An 18,486-nucleotide genomic window follows, 5' to 3' on the forward strand; every position below is an offset into this window, starting at 1 on the left:
TGAAATAAACAATGGACTACAACAAGGAGATGCACTTTCACCACAACTCTTCAACTTAGCTCTGGAGCACATAATCAGAAGTGCAAGAATCGAATAACCGAATACAGTATTTCATCGAGAAGGACCAAACTTACTACTGGTATTTGCAGATGATATCGATCTAATAGGAAACAAACGATTAAGGATGAAGGAGACTTTCGTGAGGTTCGAGAAGGAAGCAGAGAAGATGGGGCTACAAATCAACGAAAACCAGACGAAATATATATATATATATATATGTATATATATATATATATATATATATATATATATATATATATATATATATATATATATATATATATATGAGCCGCAATAACCAAAGCAGAAACAGAATAGGTCAGAACATCACCATCGATGACTTTAACTTTGAGCGCGTTAGAGAATTCACAAGTCTATAAAACAATCATACGACCCGTTGTGATGTATGGAAGCGAAACGAGGACGATAACAAAGGCAAACGAAGAGAGACTATGTGTTTGGGAAAGAAAAATCCTAAGGAAGATCTTTGGTCCTGTGCTGGATGAAGCATCAGGACAATATAGGATAAGAACTAACAAAGAGCTCGAAGAACTTTACCCAGACGCCAACATCATAAAAGAAATAAAGTCCAGATGACTCCAATGGGCAGGACACCTCAGAAGACATTCTGATCAAAGAAGAGTAAGACTGGTGTGGGAGGAAGTCCCAACTGGAAGGAGACCACGCGGACGCCCTCGACTCCGGTGACGAGATAATATAGCAGGAGACCTAAGCAGTATGGGCGTGGAGAATTGGATGGAGGTTGCTCAAGACAGAAAACAGTGGAGGCATGTTGTCGAGTCGGCTAAAACCCACGAAGGGTTGTAAGTAAGTAAGTAAGTAAGTATGATATTCTTAGCAGTTTTTGCTAACACCAACGCTCAAAAGCTTCCAATATCTTAATCTTAAACTGCTTCAGTGCCCAGGCCTCAGATCTGTAGAGCAAAGTTGTAAAAACGAAGAAGCACAACAACCTTATCCTTAGATCCATTCTTAGGTCTCTACTAAATAATATATGTTTCATTTTCACAAATTTTGCCCTTGCTATTTCTTTTCGGTAAGGCTTTTAATCTCTCGTGTTTGTTCTGCGTTTTGACTAACCAATGTCCCGAGATATTTGTATTTATCTACCCTTTCTGCTTTCTATCTGGATATTATTAATATGGACTGTCTCATTGTCTTTTGGATGTTTTGTAATGACCACGAATTTTGTTTTCTTTAAGTTTATTTTAATAGCATATACATATTAGTACACTTTTCGTTCAATAGAATATTTACTTTTCAATTCTACTTTGTAGAATTGAAGTCAATATGACAGTGTCATCGGCATCTCCTATATTATTAAGGATTTCACCATTTATGATCATCCCACTCTTAAACTCTGCTAAAGCTTCTTGGAAGACGGCTTCGCGTAATACATATATTAAACAGCAGTGGTGACAATATACAGCCCTGTCTTACACCCCAAAGAATTTCTATTTTTTCCGACATTTGATTTTGAAAAACATAATAGTGGAGAAATATTCGTAAAGAACAAATATACAAAATAAGGTCTAATTATAGACCAGGGCGGATCTGTTTGAGATGGATGTGAGAGATGGCATTCTGAGTTTTTCAGAAAAAGTTGTGTGTTATCTTCAATGATAATAATTGACTTTTCCTTCCTCTCAAATAGACCGGGAATATTATTAAACAAATCAAAATATTTAAAAATGATTAAAAGCATTGTGTTTTTCTACTTTCCCTGCTTATAGTTTTATAACGATTCATTTTGGAGTAAAGTCGTAATGAAATAAATAAATTAACGTTTAATAATACGAAATTAACATTTTTCTATGGATGCTATACAATGAGCAACTTCTGTCACTACTTACATACATTCAAAACGAAAAATTTCTCATTCAGTGAGAAAAGTCGGCCATTGCAGTGAGAAATATTTTTTCTCGCGGGTTGTCCTACGGTTTTCCATATATGATCGCCGTTTCCATGGTAACATGCACAATACAAGCACAATTAATATTGTCAAAAAAAAAGTGTGAGACCAAAACTTACCAGGAATTACCTTTCAAAACTGTTCAAAAATAACTCTTAATTAGAATTTTAAATAAATAACGTATACAATTTTAAGAATATTAAATACCTACATATATATGTATTTTATTTCAATTTATGCATATAATATACCTAAAAGCACCTAAATTATTTAATTTTGAAGTTTGAACTCTTGACAAAACCGCATCCATAGAAAATACTGTGTACAACACATGAGAAAATGACATATTTCTTCCTCGCTTAATTTGCGGCACTCGCTTCGTGCCTCTGCTCGTGCCAACAAACTTCTGTGCTCGTGAGAATTTTTTCTCACTTGTTGTACAATATACTATTTTCTATGAGATACGACTGGTTAAAAATGTTTTAATTTATTACCCTTCCTGCAAAATAGCAATAAATACAAAAAATTAATAAAACAAGCCTTTTCCTATTCAATGTTTTTAAACTACATAGATTGCATTTAGGGCCTTCATAATTCACTTAGAAAATCTTTAATATAATAAAACTGTCCACCAAATTTCATTAATATCGATTTAATGGATTTAGCGTAGTAATTGTGCAATCAATTTTTTTAATCTTTTAAAAGGAATTAAAAAATTTAAAATGTTGTTTCCCAATAAACCTTAATACTTTAATATTTACAAATGATATGGAAATTCTTCATCTATCATTCATCATATCTTCATCTATCTTCATTTATAAACATGTTAAATTATGTAAATACAAGTTGTAAACTAGGCATAATTTGTTAATTTGGTTTGAAAAAATTAAAAAGAAAAAAAAATAATATATAAAAAAAAGAACATATAATAAAATAATAATAACAAAAAAAAATAGAAAAAAAGTGATTACCACAAATTAAAATATATAATAAAAAAAAACATAATAATATAGTAATATGTTGTATCAAAAAAATAATATTGTAGTACTTACGTTATGAAACAAGAAATTTATGACTATGAATCTGCAATCAATCACAAACAAGTCTGGCTAATTGGCTCTGCCAAAGCCATTTATCAATAAAAAAAAATTATCTTTTAAAATTTTGCACAGCAAAAACTAAATCGTATAGAAGTTTGCCAATTTTTTTACATATAAAAGAGCACTTCACCAAGAAATCGAATTTTTGGGCATTCTCCGGAATTTTTTAAAATTTCATACATTTTTTTTGCTTATAAACAAAGAGATTAACTTTTCCTTGTTTTTTCCTAATTTGTCCAGAGTATACAAGACATCATATATCTCGCCGTAGCGGTGACGCATGACGGTCGCAAAAATCTGTAGCGAGTTCAATGTTTTTTCTCCATCCAAAAAGTGCATAGCACCGCCAAAGAAGTTTTTACTTTATTTTTCTTATATCCTACGGCTAAGTGCAGTCCTGTACTAATGGGAATCCGCCAGTAGATTTCTTCGCCTCTTTTTGATATACATTTCACACACATCCCGAATTATTTCCAAGTTAGTAGTTAGTCGGTTCAGAAGCAGGGCAAAATACAGAATCGTCGGTTGTTTAGTCTCTCGGGCCAATTAAGTCAATTAGTCGGCATCAATTAACTAATTAAGATCGGCCGTCCACGTCCAGCGGGGTGACAGCATGGAATTTTTGCATTTTTCGGGACAAATGAGCGAACAGAAGTTCAACGGAAGTGCGAACGGGGACAAAAAAAGAAAATCTTATACTTTTGAAACAGAGTATGGGATTCCCGTGCGACAGAGGAGCCAGGCGAATGCTAGAGAGAGGGATAGGACACACAGGTATAATATATTCTTATTTAGGTATTTTATTTAAATTTCTTTTTTTCTACGAGAGTTTCCTACTTACAGCCTTCGCCGCATCCCGCCCCGCATTTCGATCTCCACCTTTTTCGGTCGGACCATTCCTCCTCATTTATGGCTCTATCCTATCCCCCACTATTGCTCTGATTCATTCTCTCCATTCTAATGTTGGTCTTCCTTTCCCTCTATTCCATGGAACATAGTTTATTATGGCCTGTTTTGGCCATCGTTCATCTTTCATTCGCATTATATGCCCGTACTGCAGTACTCCATTCCAGTTCTCCATTCTGATCTGTTTCGTGCTTTTTTTCTCCAGTTTTTATGTTTAAGGTATTATATCATTTTCTATTTGTTCTAAATATCTCAGCTACGGTCTTCCTCTTGTTCTTTTTTCTACTGGCATCTGTTTGAATATTTTGTTTGGTATTTCGCCTTCTTCCATTCTTTCTACGTGTCTCATCCAACGCAGCCGTCCTATTTTAATGAATGTTATGATATCCGGATCCTGGTATATTTTGTATAGTTCAAAGTTGTACCTTCTTCGCCAAATTCCATTTTCTTTTGTGCCCTTATATATGTGTCGCAAGATTTTTCTTTCAAAGGTGGCTAGCAATGTTTCCTCTCTTTTAGTGAGTGTCCAGGTTTCTAAGCCGTATGTGAATACCGGTCTTATTAAGGTTTTGTATATTTGGCATTTTGTTTTTCTTGCGACGTTATCTGACCTTAGTTGCCGAATTAAGCCATGATAACTTTTATTGGCAATAAATATTCGCCTCTTCATTTCCTCCGCAACGTTATTATCAGACGTGACTAGGGATCCCAAGTATGTAAAGTTTTTTACCCCCTCAATGTTGTATTCTATTGTTATATTTTGTGGCTGCCTTATTTCTGCCTTTTTACTTACCTGCATATATTTTGTTTTGTTCTGGTTGATTTTAAGGCCACTATTTTGTGCAGCTCGTTCTATTTGATTGAATGCCTCTATCATTTCTATCATTTCTCATTGTATTGTATCAGTTGTAAATATCTTTATTTAATCAAGTAAAATAATTTTTACGAGAATCCACGAGTATTTACGAGTTATTTTCATCATTTCCTTAGCCGATCTTTCGAGTATGGTTTCGAAACTATTTTCCTGTGACATTTTTGTATTAATTACCGTATTTAATGCATTAATGCGAATAAACCACAACTTTAATTAAAAAATACTTTACACTTCTTCCGGTCCTTCACTTGTTCTCTCCAGTCCCTTGTTCAATGTCTGTCCGGACGGCATCAAACCATTTCCTTCCTGGTCTCCCTCTTCTTTTCTTCCCTTGTTCTTCTGTTTACAGAACTCTCATCCATCTAACTGTCTGTGCTGTGCCTTGATTTTCTGTCTGTTATTTTGCGTCTCTTATACACAGAGGTGTAACCAGGATGATCCTAAGGGGGGGGGGGTTACAACTACTGGATCGTCTCTGGGGGTATGTAATAGTAATGTTGTTAAGCGTATAGAGCTCAAAGTACAAACAAATGGGGGGGGGGTTACAACCACAAAACCCCCCCTGGTTACGCCTATGCTTATACATCTCCATTAGCTCTTGGTTTGTTCTTCTGTGCCATTCCCCGTTACCGTTACTTATTTCTTACTATCAAAAAACGTTTCTCTAGATTTTCCTCTCCCAAATGGAAAAAATTTGAATATTATTTAACATTTTCTGTTTTTGCGGTATTCCTCTGCGCCAGGATTCTTTTGCAGTCCTCATCAAACCAGTAGTGTTCTATCTTTTATTTTTTTGTTATCCCAATGCCAAGGTTTGCCGCTTGCATAATGGTTGTTTGTATTATAGTTCACAGTTTTCCTTTAACTTCCCCGTCGTGATTCTTCCCAATCTCTTGCTTATTGCTAGTTCCAGTCCCGGTGCTAGGGTATAAGGTATTCGCCCATGGTATCCGCCTGCAAAACAACTAACAAAGGCGCGCTTCAGTTTTTATTAATTTAATTATATTTATTTCATCTTTTGGCAAACTGCATGTTTGCACGATCGCGAACGTCACAAAAAATCCCTTATAATTTTTATATTTCCCCCTGCCCCATCCCTTTGTTCCCCACGCAGCGTTCCACCCCTGGAGATTTAGTTTAGTTACGTCATGATCTACTTATTACCAAATTTTGGTGCATCTCGATCATGAGGGTCACAAAAAAATGATAAAAACCGCGAATTTGACTCCTTATAACTACCCTTGCCCCCCGCTCAGGTATCCGTCCGTATGGGAAAGTTATGTACACGACTAACTCAACATATCCCCGTATAGTTTGTCCATATTACTTATCACGAGCAAAATCCGCTTCCAGCTCTTGGACTATAATAAACATATTATTAAAAACAGTCGTTTTACTATTGATTCAAACTTTCGTACTTTACATATTATGGATATTAAAATTAGCTAATAATAGAAAATATCGTTTCTAGAAATATCGGCATAAAAATAATACGACTGTTTTAATAATATGAACATTTAGAATATGAAAAGTGTGACTAATATCTCTTGATTAAAATTGTTAAAACTGAACATAAATTTTTGACGAAAATGAATTAAGTATGAATAAGATACATGCCAAAAATAATATTAAAAGTCTTAAACCAATTAAATCATTCGGTAATGATGGAAAGTTGTACTTTAAAGCATGAATTAACCAAATCTTTACAGAAAGTTGAAATGATAAAATGTTTCATCTTATTATTCTTTTCTTGGTACTTTAATGTATGTTGCTGTTGCTAATAATGGATGTTTGGTTGATTTTCTATGATATCACTTTTTTTAAAAGATGAGATGACTAAATTGAGATGATCGCTAAAATGTTGTGTCCATCTAGTAAAACCTGAGTTTGTATCATGTAGATGTAGAATTTCACCGTTAATATCTCTACAAGTTTTCATACTACTACAACCTACAATCGGTTTACAGCGTTCTCTGATGCGATGACTTCTGACACCTAACCTCCATTCTTCTATGTTTCACCAAAGACCTGAAGGGATTTCTCTTTCCTCTAGCTCTTTTTCAATTGCCTCCTTCCAGCTTCTTCTTGGCCTTCCTCTATTTCTTCTCCCTTGTGGTGTCCACGTCAAAATCTGTTTAGGAGTCCTGTCATCTGGCATTCTCTGTACTTGGCCGTACCATATTAGTTGTTTTGTTTTCATGTCATCAATTATTGTATGTATACCTGACTCAATCAATTCTCGTATTCTCTCATTTAGTATCCTATTTATTATCTTATGTCATCAATTATTGTATGTATACCTGACTCAATCAATTCTCGTATTCTCTCATTTAGTATCCTATTTAGTATCTTATTTAGTATCCGATCTCTTCTTGATTTGCCTGCTGCTTTTCTCCAGAAGTGCACTTCTGTCCCTAGTAACATTTTCTACGTTCTTTGTTTCATTTGCCAAACTTCGCTTTAGATATTGTTTGGTCCCACATAATACCGTTCATCATGGATATGGCTTTTCTACCCTGTATGTTTATGACTTTTATAGCAGCATTGAGTGTTCCATCTTGAGTTATATTCATGCCCAGGTACTTGTATTCATCACAGTGTATAATTTCTACCCAATCGTCTAATGTAGTGGACTGCTTTGTCCCTTCAATACACATGGCTTCAGTTTTCTTAATGTTGACTTCGAGACCCCATTTGTTATATTCTTCTATTAGCTTCCGCATCATGTAACTCAAGTCGTCATGATCCTGAGCAAGCGGAATCTGGTCATCAGCGAAACATAAAGTGTACAGTGTTGTCTCGTCATTGAGAGGGATTCCCATGCCATTACATTTTCTTTTCTACAGCTTGAATGCTTGTTCCAGATAAATTTTGAAATGTCAGGACTGTGTCAGTCCTTTCGTCACCTTAAATTATTCAGACATCCTTGGTCCAGTTTTAAACACTACAGCTTTTCATTCTTGGCTTAAATTCTTGACGGCTACTATTTAGGGATTTGTAGTATTTTCTTGTTTCATTTTTATCTATTTTATTTAATAAATGTTGTATTTATTTAACGTTTTCTGTCCATACTACCTCTTGTTAAGGGTGGATGCGCTTTCCCTTTCTTCTGAGGCGTGTATACTCTTCTTATTTTCTCCGTGTGCAACCTGCTTCAAGAGTTTTTGTATATGCTGCATTTTTGATTTTTGCTGTTTGTTGCTACCTCGAACTTATTATCAAGCCACTGACTCACGGGCGTCCATATAAAAAAATTTAGGGGGGGGGGCAGACATGAAGATGTTGCACATTATATTTTGTATACTTTGCATAACCATATACCTACAGTTTAAAGTTTAAAGCACCCGAAAGGCTAGGGGGGCCACGCCCCTCCCTGCTCATGGGTATGGGCGCCCAAGCACTGACGCCTTATTCTGCCTTTCTTTGACCCCATATTTCAACAAATTTCTACAATACAATATCTCGTATTTTTTGCCATAATTCGTTAATACACTGCGCGTCATAGAAAACGGGCACCCTAAAAAATGGGTAATTTTTGAGGTCGCGTATCTCCTAAACCTGTTGTCCGGTTTAAGTGATTTTTTGAATATGTTATAGCCTTGTTCTTTGTCAATAGCCCTGTAATAATATTTTTGCTAAACAGGTAAAATTTCATTGTATACCGGGTGTACGAATCAAACTGTGTTTTTTTCTCAAAGTTCGCAACATCCTGTGGAATATCCTAGCACTTATAAAATACTTAAATTAAAACCCAACTATAGCCTCAGGTTTTCTTAACATTCTGTTTTTTGATTCATTCGCTTACGTTGGATAATACAAAAGTTAGGTACTTTAACAACTAGCCATGTTCTTTTTCAGTACAGGGTGTTTCTAAACAAGTACGACAAACTTTAAGGGGTAGTTCTGCATTAAAAAATAATTACAGTTTGCTTTATAATCGTATGTCCGCCAATGCTTCGTTTCCGAGATACGGGATGTTGAATTTTTTCTTACAAACTGACCATTTACTTATTGCTTTAAAACCGGTTGAGGTATGCAAATAAAATTTGGTGGGTTTTAAGACGTAGTTATAGCACATTTTTTGACATACAATTAAGAATTTTATATTCACCATTGGCGTGCATACGGGTAATATGATCGGTCATATTACCCGTATGCACGCCAATAGTGAATATAAAATTCTTAATTGCAAGTCAAAAAATTCCCAATAAGTATCTCTTAAAACCTACCAAATTTCATTTGCATATCTCAGCCGGTTTTAGGGCAATAAAATAAACCGTCAGTTTGTAAAAAAAAATCAACATCCCGTATCTCGTAAACGAAGCATTTGCGAACATAAGTTTACAAAGCAAACGGTCATTATTTTTTCATGCAGAATTGCCCCTTAAAGTTTGTCGCTTATTTACAAAAAACCTATACTGATGAAGAACACGACTAGTTGTTAAAGTACTTAACTTTTGTATTATCCAACCAATTTGTAGAAAAGATATTCTGTCTTCCAACTGTGGCATTAAAGTTTAATATTTTAACATAATTTTTTAGCACTTATCGTACTACCGGTCCAGTGCCTCATAGAGCATGTCTTTTTGTCGTCCTCCTTCTCTTCGGTTGGTGAATAGGTAGAATTATAATGCTAGAATTAGCAAAATTTTCTTTACTCTAAATCTTATCTTTAAAATTATGTCGATATAAAAATAAAAATTCTGTTGGTGAACATTTAATTTTTGCTTAAATGTCTAAATTTACATTTTGTACTTGCTTACATGATTCTTCCTTTTAGGATAAATTTTCGAAATCTGTATTTCACTTCTCTCTTCATGTGGTAGTAAAATATGGTCCTTTAAACAACAAATTACCAAAATGGATATCTGCCTAACAAACATTATAGAAAATAATAAGACTATAATACAAAAATATGCCGCGATGAATAGTATCCAGTTTTTTAATATAATATTCCACATTTTAGTGTCCAAAGATTTGTTTTTCTCTTATCGAGAATCATTAATCTAATTTACATGAATAGATAATTTTGTTCTAAAAATCACAAATTTTTATTCCACCAAATATGCCATTTATTGACATTTTTCAATAATATGCCATTCCATATTAAAATGACGTTAAATTATTTTTTTGAGAATTCTTCTAATAGTCCAGTCGTCAGATATAGATATATTTAATGCTACCCCCAGCTTTTCCCCTAAAACTCCCCTAGGGGGCATTAAAACAATGATTTAATCTGTACGCCCTAGAAAAAATGTTTCGAACAAGAAATGTAACTGAGATAATTTTGAACAAATTTTGTACAAATAAAATAATGTGTTTTGTATAAATAAACAACGCTTTAAATTAACTTCGTTAGTTTAGATTAGATTTTAAATAAAGCCTTAAATAAACACAGTATCGTGTGCGTAATCAATTTTTTAAATAAAATTTATATTAACTCGGCCGAAAAAAATTCGATATCTTTTTATCGGAGGTTTTAAAGGTGCAGAGAGTAACTTTCGTATGCAATTTTTGTATTTTGCAGCAAATGAATAGTAAGTCAGTTTCTATAAAGCGATTATATAAATAAATATTTCGAGATTTTTGCAATTTTTACGATTCTCATGAATTCAATGAAATCGATATTGAATGGATTTTAGTGAAATTTGGTGTCTGTTTTATTATATTATAAAGATTTTCTAGGCAAATTACGATGGTCCCAACTCAAGTTCAATATAATTGGGCTGAAAAAAATTGCATAAGAAAAGGCATGTTGACACTATATTTATTACTATTTTGCAGCAAGGGTAATAAATTAAAACATTTTTAGTCAGTCGTATCTTACAGAAAATTCAATTACCGCTATTTTATTTATGTTTTAGTAAGCATTTGCTTCAAAATGAATTGTTTTAAGGTTATAAGCAGGGAAAGAAAAGAAACATGTTTTTAATCATTTTTTAATAAGTATTTTAATTTTTTTATTAATATTCCCGACCTTTTTGAAAGGGAGGGAAAGTCAATTAAAATATTATTGAAGTTGGCCCCTTTTTTTTGCTAAAAAAAAACGTGAAAATCTCTCCCTATTTAGCACCCCAAATAAAATTAATCGTGAACGCTTTACCATTTTCACAATTTGAATTTGGCTAATAAGAACAACTTTTCATGAGCTACAATTTTGCTTTTACTGGTTCAATAGACTTAATTTTTACCATTTTTTAAAGCTACATTTTTCTTAAGAACATTTTTTTCGATCAAATACTTTTTGAGTTATTTGCAACCATCTGAAACCGTGTTTTTTTTTTGTTAAACAATAAACATTTTCACTCGTAAATAACTTGAAAAGTACCGACTTGACCACTTCGGTGGTGACACTGAAAATTACACGGTATCGCTGTATTTCTCATTCATTTAGTGGGCTATTACACATATGTCGGTTCCCTAAACTCAGACACAATTGGCTAGAGATTTTAGTAGGTAATTTGTTTCGTTTTTGGCCAATTTTGCAAAAATTGGCAAAATTACTAACTATTTAAGTAATTATTGACTACTGATTAATTATTTTTTGTCAATTTTACCAAATTGGCAAAATTACTTACTAAAATCACTAGCCAGTTGTGTCTGAATTTAGCGAAACCGAATATATGTATAAGTTTTTGTTACACATGCCGTATGTAGTAATTTTTTAAGGGGGGCCCCATTTCCAATTATGCGGGGAGGGACCCCGACGGATTTTGTTACGCCACCGCCAATAATCCGTCCCCTCTAGTTTTTAATAGTGTCGTATTAATGAGATTCTACTGTACCTAGATACTTTTATTTAAGAGATTTTTATTATTCTGTCCATGATGATATTTTGTAGAATTCGCTTTGTTTGCTATAATTATATTTTGTATGACCCATTGGCAACTACTAACTCTTTGTTTTTTTTAGTGTGAACATAGCTTTTTCAACATTACGAACTCTGATACCAACAGAACCAAAGGATAGAAAATTAAGTAAAATCGAAACTCTTCGACTGGCATCTAGTTATATTTCACATTTAGGCACACAACTAATGGCAGGTATTTACAACTATTAACATTTCTAGGTTATTTTTACTATATTTTTGAGAAATTCAATGATTTCAAAACAAATGTTCAAACTAAATCTGTTCAGTTATTGATACAAATAAGAGATATTTGAGAATGTCCTTCCAAATCTCCAAATATTTATGGATCAAGATGAAAACATTAGAAGTTAGGATGAAGGAGATTCAAGAAACAAGAAGAAACTATTTAACAATTTAAGTAATATAACTCGAAGAAATCATGAGTAGGTAACAAAGGGAGCAACAATATAGAGACATACCGAAATAATTAGGATGAAGAAGATTCAAGAAACAAGAAGAAACTACTTAACAATTTAAGTAATATAACTCGAAGAAACCATGAGTAGGTAACAAAGGGAGCAACGATATAGAGACGCAATAAGAGAGTCATAGTTACGACCGCACCGGGAGGGTCTGGGGTCGACCTCCAACCCCCTGTAGTGTTGGAAAATTCTTGAGAATGAAAAATCGGAGAAAATTCTCGAGAATATTCTCGATATGGAGAATTTTCTGAGAATGAACCCCATGACGCACTTAAGAATATTGTTAAAGATGAAAAATAGGGTTTTAAAAATCATGACCTTATATACAAAATTATGAGACGAAACAAGAGTGTTCTTTGTATATAAAAAAATACAAAAACAACAGAAAACACAAAATTTCTTTGATAAACAAAATTTAAAGCACTCATGGGAGTGCCGACAGAAGTGAAAACGTCTTACAGCATTCTTCTTACTTCATTTATAGTATATAAATTACAAGCTCAATGTTTTTCCACATCCAAAAAGAAGTGCTATACCTATATTATATAAGCGTAGCGTACGTTCTATGCTATTTATGAATACATAAACACAGGGGCGTGCGGTGAAATTTGAAACAGGGGAAGCAATTTATAAAAAAAATTGTAAAAACACCTATTTATAATGTAATTCAGTTCTTCTACCATTTTTCGAAAACTTGTCTATAACTTCCTTGTACAAACGTGGATATTGTGACATTTCTTTAATCAGATTATATTCAATTGGAAAAGAAAACAAGTAAAATCCTTTATAAAACGTATACATACTACTAGGTATACTCCCTAGGGAGTAAAAGTACCTTGTCTCCCTAGGGACGAAAAGTAGGTACGCCATTCCTCCCTACAATCAGGTCAGGAAATGTATAGTTTCGGTAGAGGTAGGTGGAAAAAATATTAGTAACTCACTGGCAATATTTTTTGTGTCAATACTCAATATCCTCAGTCTCATATAAAGCTGTTAGTTCTGAACTTAATTAAATCAAGTCAAAATATTGTCCATAAAGACGCATCAAAGATTTTGTTTGTTTTTCAGGAAAATGTGTTTTTTTAATGTATTAAAATTGCACAGCTAAAGAAAGTCTAGGTCATCAAAATTCTTAAAACCTATATTTTCCATTCGTTGACATATTTGATCGAAAATCTGGTAAATTGTATAGTTGGCGGTAGCACGATTCGACATCTCCAACATTATCAGTGCGTACCTATTCGTTTCCTTTTAGGCTTAACTTAACTTCTTGCCATCATATTATTCGAGCATTTTTCAAAGTCATCTCTCTCTTTTTGTTAATAATATCTTTAAATACGCTAATTTTTTTACACAGAAACCAATCTCGTTTATCTTGCATTGCAATACATTAAATAAATTATCTGAGAATGGAAATATTTCTGAAAAAAGCTAAGTTATAAAGTAAAATTCAAATAATCTTTTAAACTATCCAAAAATCCTCTCGAGCTATTTATGGTTTCTGTATCCCACATTTTCACCATTTTCCAAAACACTAATACATATTTTATAATATATTTATATAAATAATATTTAGGTATATTTAGTATTTATAATATAAATAATTCTATGTACTTATTTATATAAATAATTCAATAAAATCCATCTTCATACTTTCAAAAAATCAGTCAACGAAGCCCGTCATTGTCAAATGCTGGTAAATCCCATTTAAATTCACCAAAAACATCTTCGTATGCAATTGACAAAACTGCTTATAAGCTAAAGATATGCCCCAAATTTGAACTCACCGCTCACCGTCTAACCCCGATGATTTTTACATAGGCTTGAGTCGCTGGAGAGAAGCAACTTAAAAATCAGATTATTATGCCGATATAACTCCGAATACCTACCACCGTAGAAATACGATCATGGTCCGAGTACGGAAGGATGCAGCATACAGCGCTGCTTATACTAGTATGGGTACCTATTTCATTGCTTAGTTATTTACTGTATGACAAAAATAGAGTAAAATACGTTTGTCTTTTCTTATTAGGTACAGTAGGAAAAATGAAAGAATACCCATGAACGAACATATAAAATACGCTGTATTTTCCTCTCACCGTGTCACACAAAAAATTGGCCAGCGCAAGCACATGTAATAATTATTGTTACATGTACTTGAGCTGGGCAATTTTCTTTGTGACACGGTGACAGGAAAATACAGCGTGTTTTATATGTTCGTTCATGGGTATTCTTTCATTTTTCCGACTGTAGGTACTTGCTGCTTGTACTACATAATTAAATATTCTCGTACGCAACTTAAAATCCTGCTTATTATGTGTTTGTTCAATTTTTTTAAAATTATCTCATTTACTCAGATGGTACGGCATTACTACGGAAACCAAGGGAAGCAATGCTTCCCTTGCTTCCATGGACTGCACGCCCCTGCATAAACATAATATATCTTATGTACGTACGAATTTTTTTTCGGCAAGGTGACGACGGTCGCAAACTCAATACTTTTTCCTATCTAAAAAGTGCATAACGTCCCTACAGAATTTTTCACTTTAAAAATTTATTTCGTCATACAATGACGGTTGCAAATTTAATACTTTTTCTCCATCTAAAGAGTACACAACGTCCCTAAGAAGTAGTCATTTGAAAAATTTATTTCGCCGAAGCGATGACGGTCGCTAATACAACACTTATTCCCCATCTAAAAAGTGTATAACGTCCATAAAAAAGTTTTCGCTTCAAAAATTTATTTCGTCGAAGCAATGACGGTCGCGATGACGGTCGATAATTAAATACTTTTTCTCCATCTAAAAAGGGCACAACGTACCTAAAGAAGTTTTCACTTTAAAAATTTATTTCGTCGAAGCAATAACGGTCGCCAATTCAATACCTCTTTCCCATCCAAAAAGTGCACAACGTCCCTAAGGAAGTTTTCATTTGAAAAATTTATTTCGCCGAAGCGATGACAGTCGCTAATTCAACACTTTTTCTCCATCTAAAAAGTGTATAACGTCTCTAAAAAAGGTTTCGCTTCAAAAATTTATTTCGTCGAAGCAATGACGGTCGCGATGGCGGACGATAATTCAATATTTTTCTCCATCTAAAAGGGCACAACGTCCATAAAGAAGATTTCACTTCAAAAATTTATTTCGTCGAAGCAATGACGGTCGCTGATTTAATACTTTTTTCCCATCGAAAAAGTGCAAAACGTCCCTAAAGAAGTTTTCACTTCAAAAATTTAGTTCGTCGAAAATATGACGGTCGCTAATTTAACACTTTTTCCCCATCTTAAAAGTGCACAACATCCATAAAAAAGTAAAATTTAATAAAAAATTTTTGTCTTGGTAAAAGGTATATTAGTTTGAAAAGCCCCTATAGGGCTACAAACATAGAAGCAAAACGTTTTCGCTCTGTAACAAGAGCAACATCAGTGTTACAATAACATACGTCTAGTTTTTCAATTGATTTTACAAATTTTAACTATTTAGAATGGGAAATAAGCCACAATATTATTAAAAAATGATTTTTATTAACGTTTCGACGCCCAAATCGGGTGCCGTTGTCAAAATACAAAATACTGTATATTTTAAAATACTTCTACAAAGTATTGTTTTCCAAAAAATCCTTAGACCGATAAAGTGCCAAATCTGCCATTATTTCAGCTGACTCATCACCATATTTTAAAGTTGCTAAATTATCTACAAACTCAGTTTCCTCAACTTGTTCTTCTCTGCTTAAATGAACACCATTCTAAATATATGCACGTTAATATTGCACCAAAACAATAAATATTGACACTGTAAACACTCTTGCTAGTGGTTCGTGGGATTGGCAAAAACAATATATCTACATATTATTTAAATTATAATAATTTGACCCGTATCTAGTTTTTATTTTTCTTTCGGTTTTTGAAAATATAGAAAATTTTTGCCGAGAATATTCTCGTTAGAATATTGTCTTCTAACATCACTACCCTTCTGCAACGTTAAAATTTCTCGAGACGGATGTAGCCTATTTAAGTACTTTGAGCTTGCTAGCAAATCCGTCGTTCGGCATCACTGCAGGTTACATCAGGCCCGAAATTAAAAAAAATTGGCAGGCATTGGAAGGCGGTATCACTAGGTATTTGGATTGCATTTACAAGAGCTACTAAAACACTTAAACACTAATATTCGTGATAAAATAGGAAAAACGTAGTTTCTGTGCTCATTCGCATCATAAAGAGAGACGAAAACAACAAAATCTGTTGAAAAACAACAAGATCACCCTCATTACTACCGTAGTATTAGATGATATTCGGGGTTAAAAGAGTTCTTTTTTTTTCAGACTTTTTTAGACTAATAAGACAAATTTTAATTTGATTTAAATTTTAGGGCCAATAGATCAACCTTGTTTACGATTTCTAAAAGAAGATAGCAGTAATACTTTAAACAGACATCAAGTGTGTACATTTTGTATAGCGCACAAAAAATCAAATGTAAGTATCTAATTTATTCTTCTGATTTTTAAAAGGACTTTGACTTTCTAAATTGAACAAAAAGACAATTTTTAAATATTTTTAAAGAACAAGTTATTATATTTATGGCTATAATTTGTTTAAACATTGTTAAGGTTTCAACGTATCCTTACAAGAAAAAGGTTTTTGGCGCTTTTAGTTTTTTCACCACTACAGTGGGCGTCTTTTTTCATAATTCTGCCTCCTTTTATGTCTCGCTGTTCCTTCTATTTTTAGTAATATGAGCTTCGTCGATATTTTCCGACCTACTCGTTGCTATTCCTCAAATTTTTATTCCTACAAGGTGCATGCAATACATCACTAGATTTTAATTTTTTTGCCAAGGAAGTGGTTAATTTAGAATCGTTAAACTCTAATCGAACCTTTAAATTGTCTTTTAATATTATGCTTATTTCGATGCCTCCACTTACTTCAACTGCCTTTTGAATAACCACCAGATCCAAGACCTTTTTCCGATTTTCAAAACAATAATTTTTGATAAATTTCAATAACATACTCTCTTTATAAGTTTTAGAATTGCAGCTGCACAGACAGGCGTCGAGCGCGTTATTGTATAAAAACGAGTTTTAGCTCAGATACGTACCGTTATAAATACAGCTTCGTTTCTATTTCGAATGTCTTCATAAAATTTTAGGACAGTACTTGTAAAATACTGAGCAATGTTTTTACCAAAACAAAAAACGTTTTTTTTTATATCTAGACAGTAAAAGTCCCCTTAACATTATACTTTTCTTCTATTTATGGTTTTACCACATCGTTTTATATTTTTTAGAGGGCTGTTCGTACAGAAGAATTTGAATGTGCTAATTTCGAAGGGCAGTATTTCCTAACGCCCGTTACTTCTCCCACTGGCCGAACAACTGTAATAAATGCAGAAGAATTAACAACTATTTATTATTCATAATTCGATTTAAATATTGTACATATATGAAGACAATGGCATTTTCCAAAGATTTTTTTATACTTAATAGCAAGAAGTATTTTGCGACCTGCAATAACTTTGATAAGAAAATGTAGATATTTAAGTAGGTACACCTAATAAATTATTTTTTTTTTCTACATAAACCTTTTTACTTCATCTCGAACCTACAACTGTTGTAAAAGGAACTAGTGCCTTCTTTACTTCTGTTGAAGCATGCGATTCCAAGACCTCCAGCTTGATTGACCTTGGCCTCTTGGTAAAAATTATTAATCTCTGTGTATATCATATGATCTTCTATATCCTGTAACTTCATTTCCCAATATTCTCATTTCTTTTTTTTGTAGGTCTGTTTTGCTTTTTTTCTTTCATGCTTCATAACTCTTCCTCGTTTCTGTTGTATTCAGTATATTCATTATTTGTATTTAAGTTTTTCTTCTAGTTTCGAATTCCCTTTTACATTCTGTATGAAACCAATCTTTATTGTTTGCTTTGTTTATTTTTCCTACTGTTTTTTCTGTAGCTTCCGTTATTATCTTCTTTATTTGTGTCCGTTCTTGGCCAGTATCTTCATTTGGAATTGTGTCTTCTAATATTTTTGTTATTTTCCATTTTAACTATCTTTTGACTTTTTCGTCTTTTAGCTTTTTTACATTATAACGCTTGGATGCATTTAGTTGCTGCTTCGGCTCTTTTGGAATGTTTTGTTTTATAGTCGCTACTACTAGTTTCAATTTTCAATTAAAACGCGGTCTATTTATTTGACAGTGTTGCCATGCGTGGAGATCCATGTTGTCTCATAGTCATAGATGTCGTTTCTGTCAAAATGGGTACTGCTATGTTGCCTATTAC

At 33.2% G+C, this 18,486-nt stretch overlaps 1 protein-coding gene across 1 annotated transcript; it reads left to right on the top strand.

The window, feature by feature from the left end:
* Positions 1-3,544: 3,544 nt before the first annotated feature.
* LOC126880015 (transcription factor 15-like) lies at positions 3,545-17,773 on the top strand. Its single transcript, XM_050643534.1, has 4 exons — positions 3,545-3,867; positions 11,786-11,916; positions 16,573-16,676; positions 17,488-17,773. The coding sequence occupies exons 1-4, from the start codon at positions 3,707-3,709 to the stop codon at positions 17,617-17,619; spliced, it is 528 nt and encodes a 175-aa protein (XP_050499491.1). The 5' UTR covers positions 3,545-3,706; the 3' UTR covers positions 17,620-17,773.
* Positions 17,774-18,486: the final 713 nt, after the last annotated feature.

This window comes from Diabrotica virgifera, chromosome 2, assembly GCF_917563875.1.
Source record: "Diabrotica virgifera virgifera chromosome 2, PGI_DIABVI_V3a".
In the NCBI taxonomy this organism is placed as follows: Eukaryota; Metazoa; Arthropoda; class Insecta; order Coleoptera; family Chrysomelidae; genus Diabrotica; species Diabrotica virgifera.

Excerpts from the sequence above, each read along its gene's own strand:
- LOC126880015 (XM_050643534.1), top strand. The coding sequence starts at position 3,707 with ATGGAATTTTTGCATTTTTCGGGACAAATGAGCGAACAGAAGTTCAAC. Across the intron at positions 3,868-11,785 it reads GAGAGGGATAGGACACACAG|TGTGAACATAGCTTTTTCAA; the intron begins GTATAATATATT and ends TGTTTTTTTTAG. Across the intron at positions 16,677-17,487 it reads TAGCGCACAAAAAATCAAAT|AGGGCTGTTCGTACAGAAGA; the intron begins GTAAGTATCTAA and ends TATATTTTTTAG.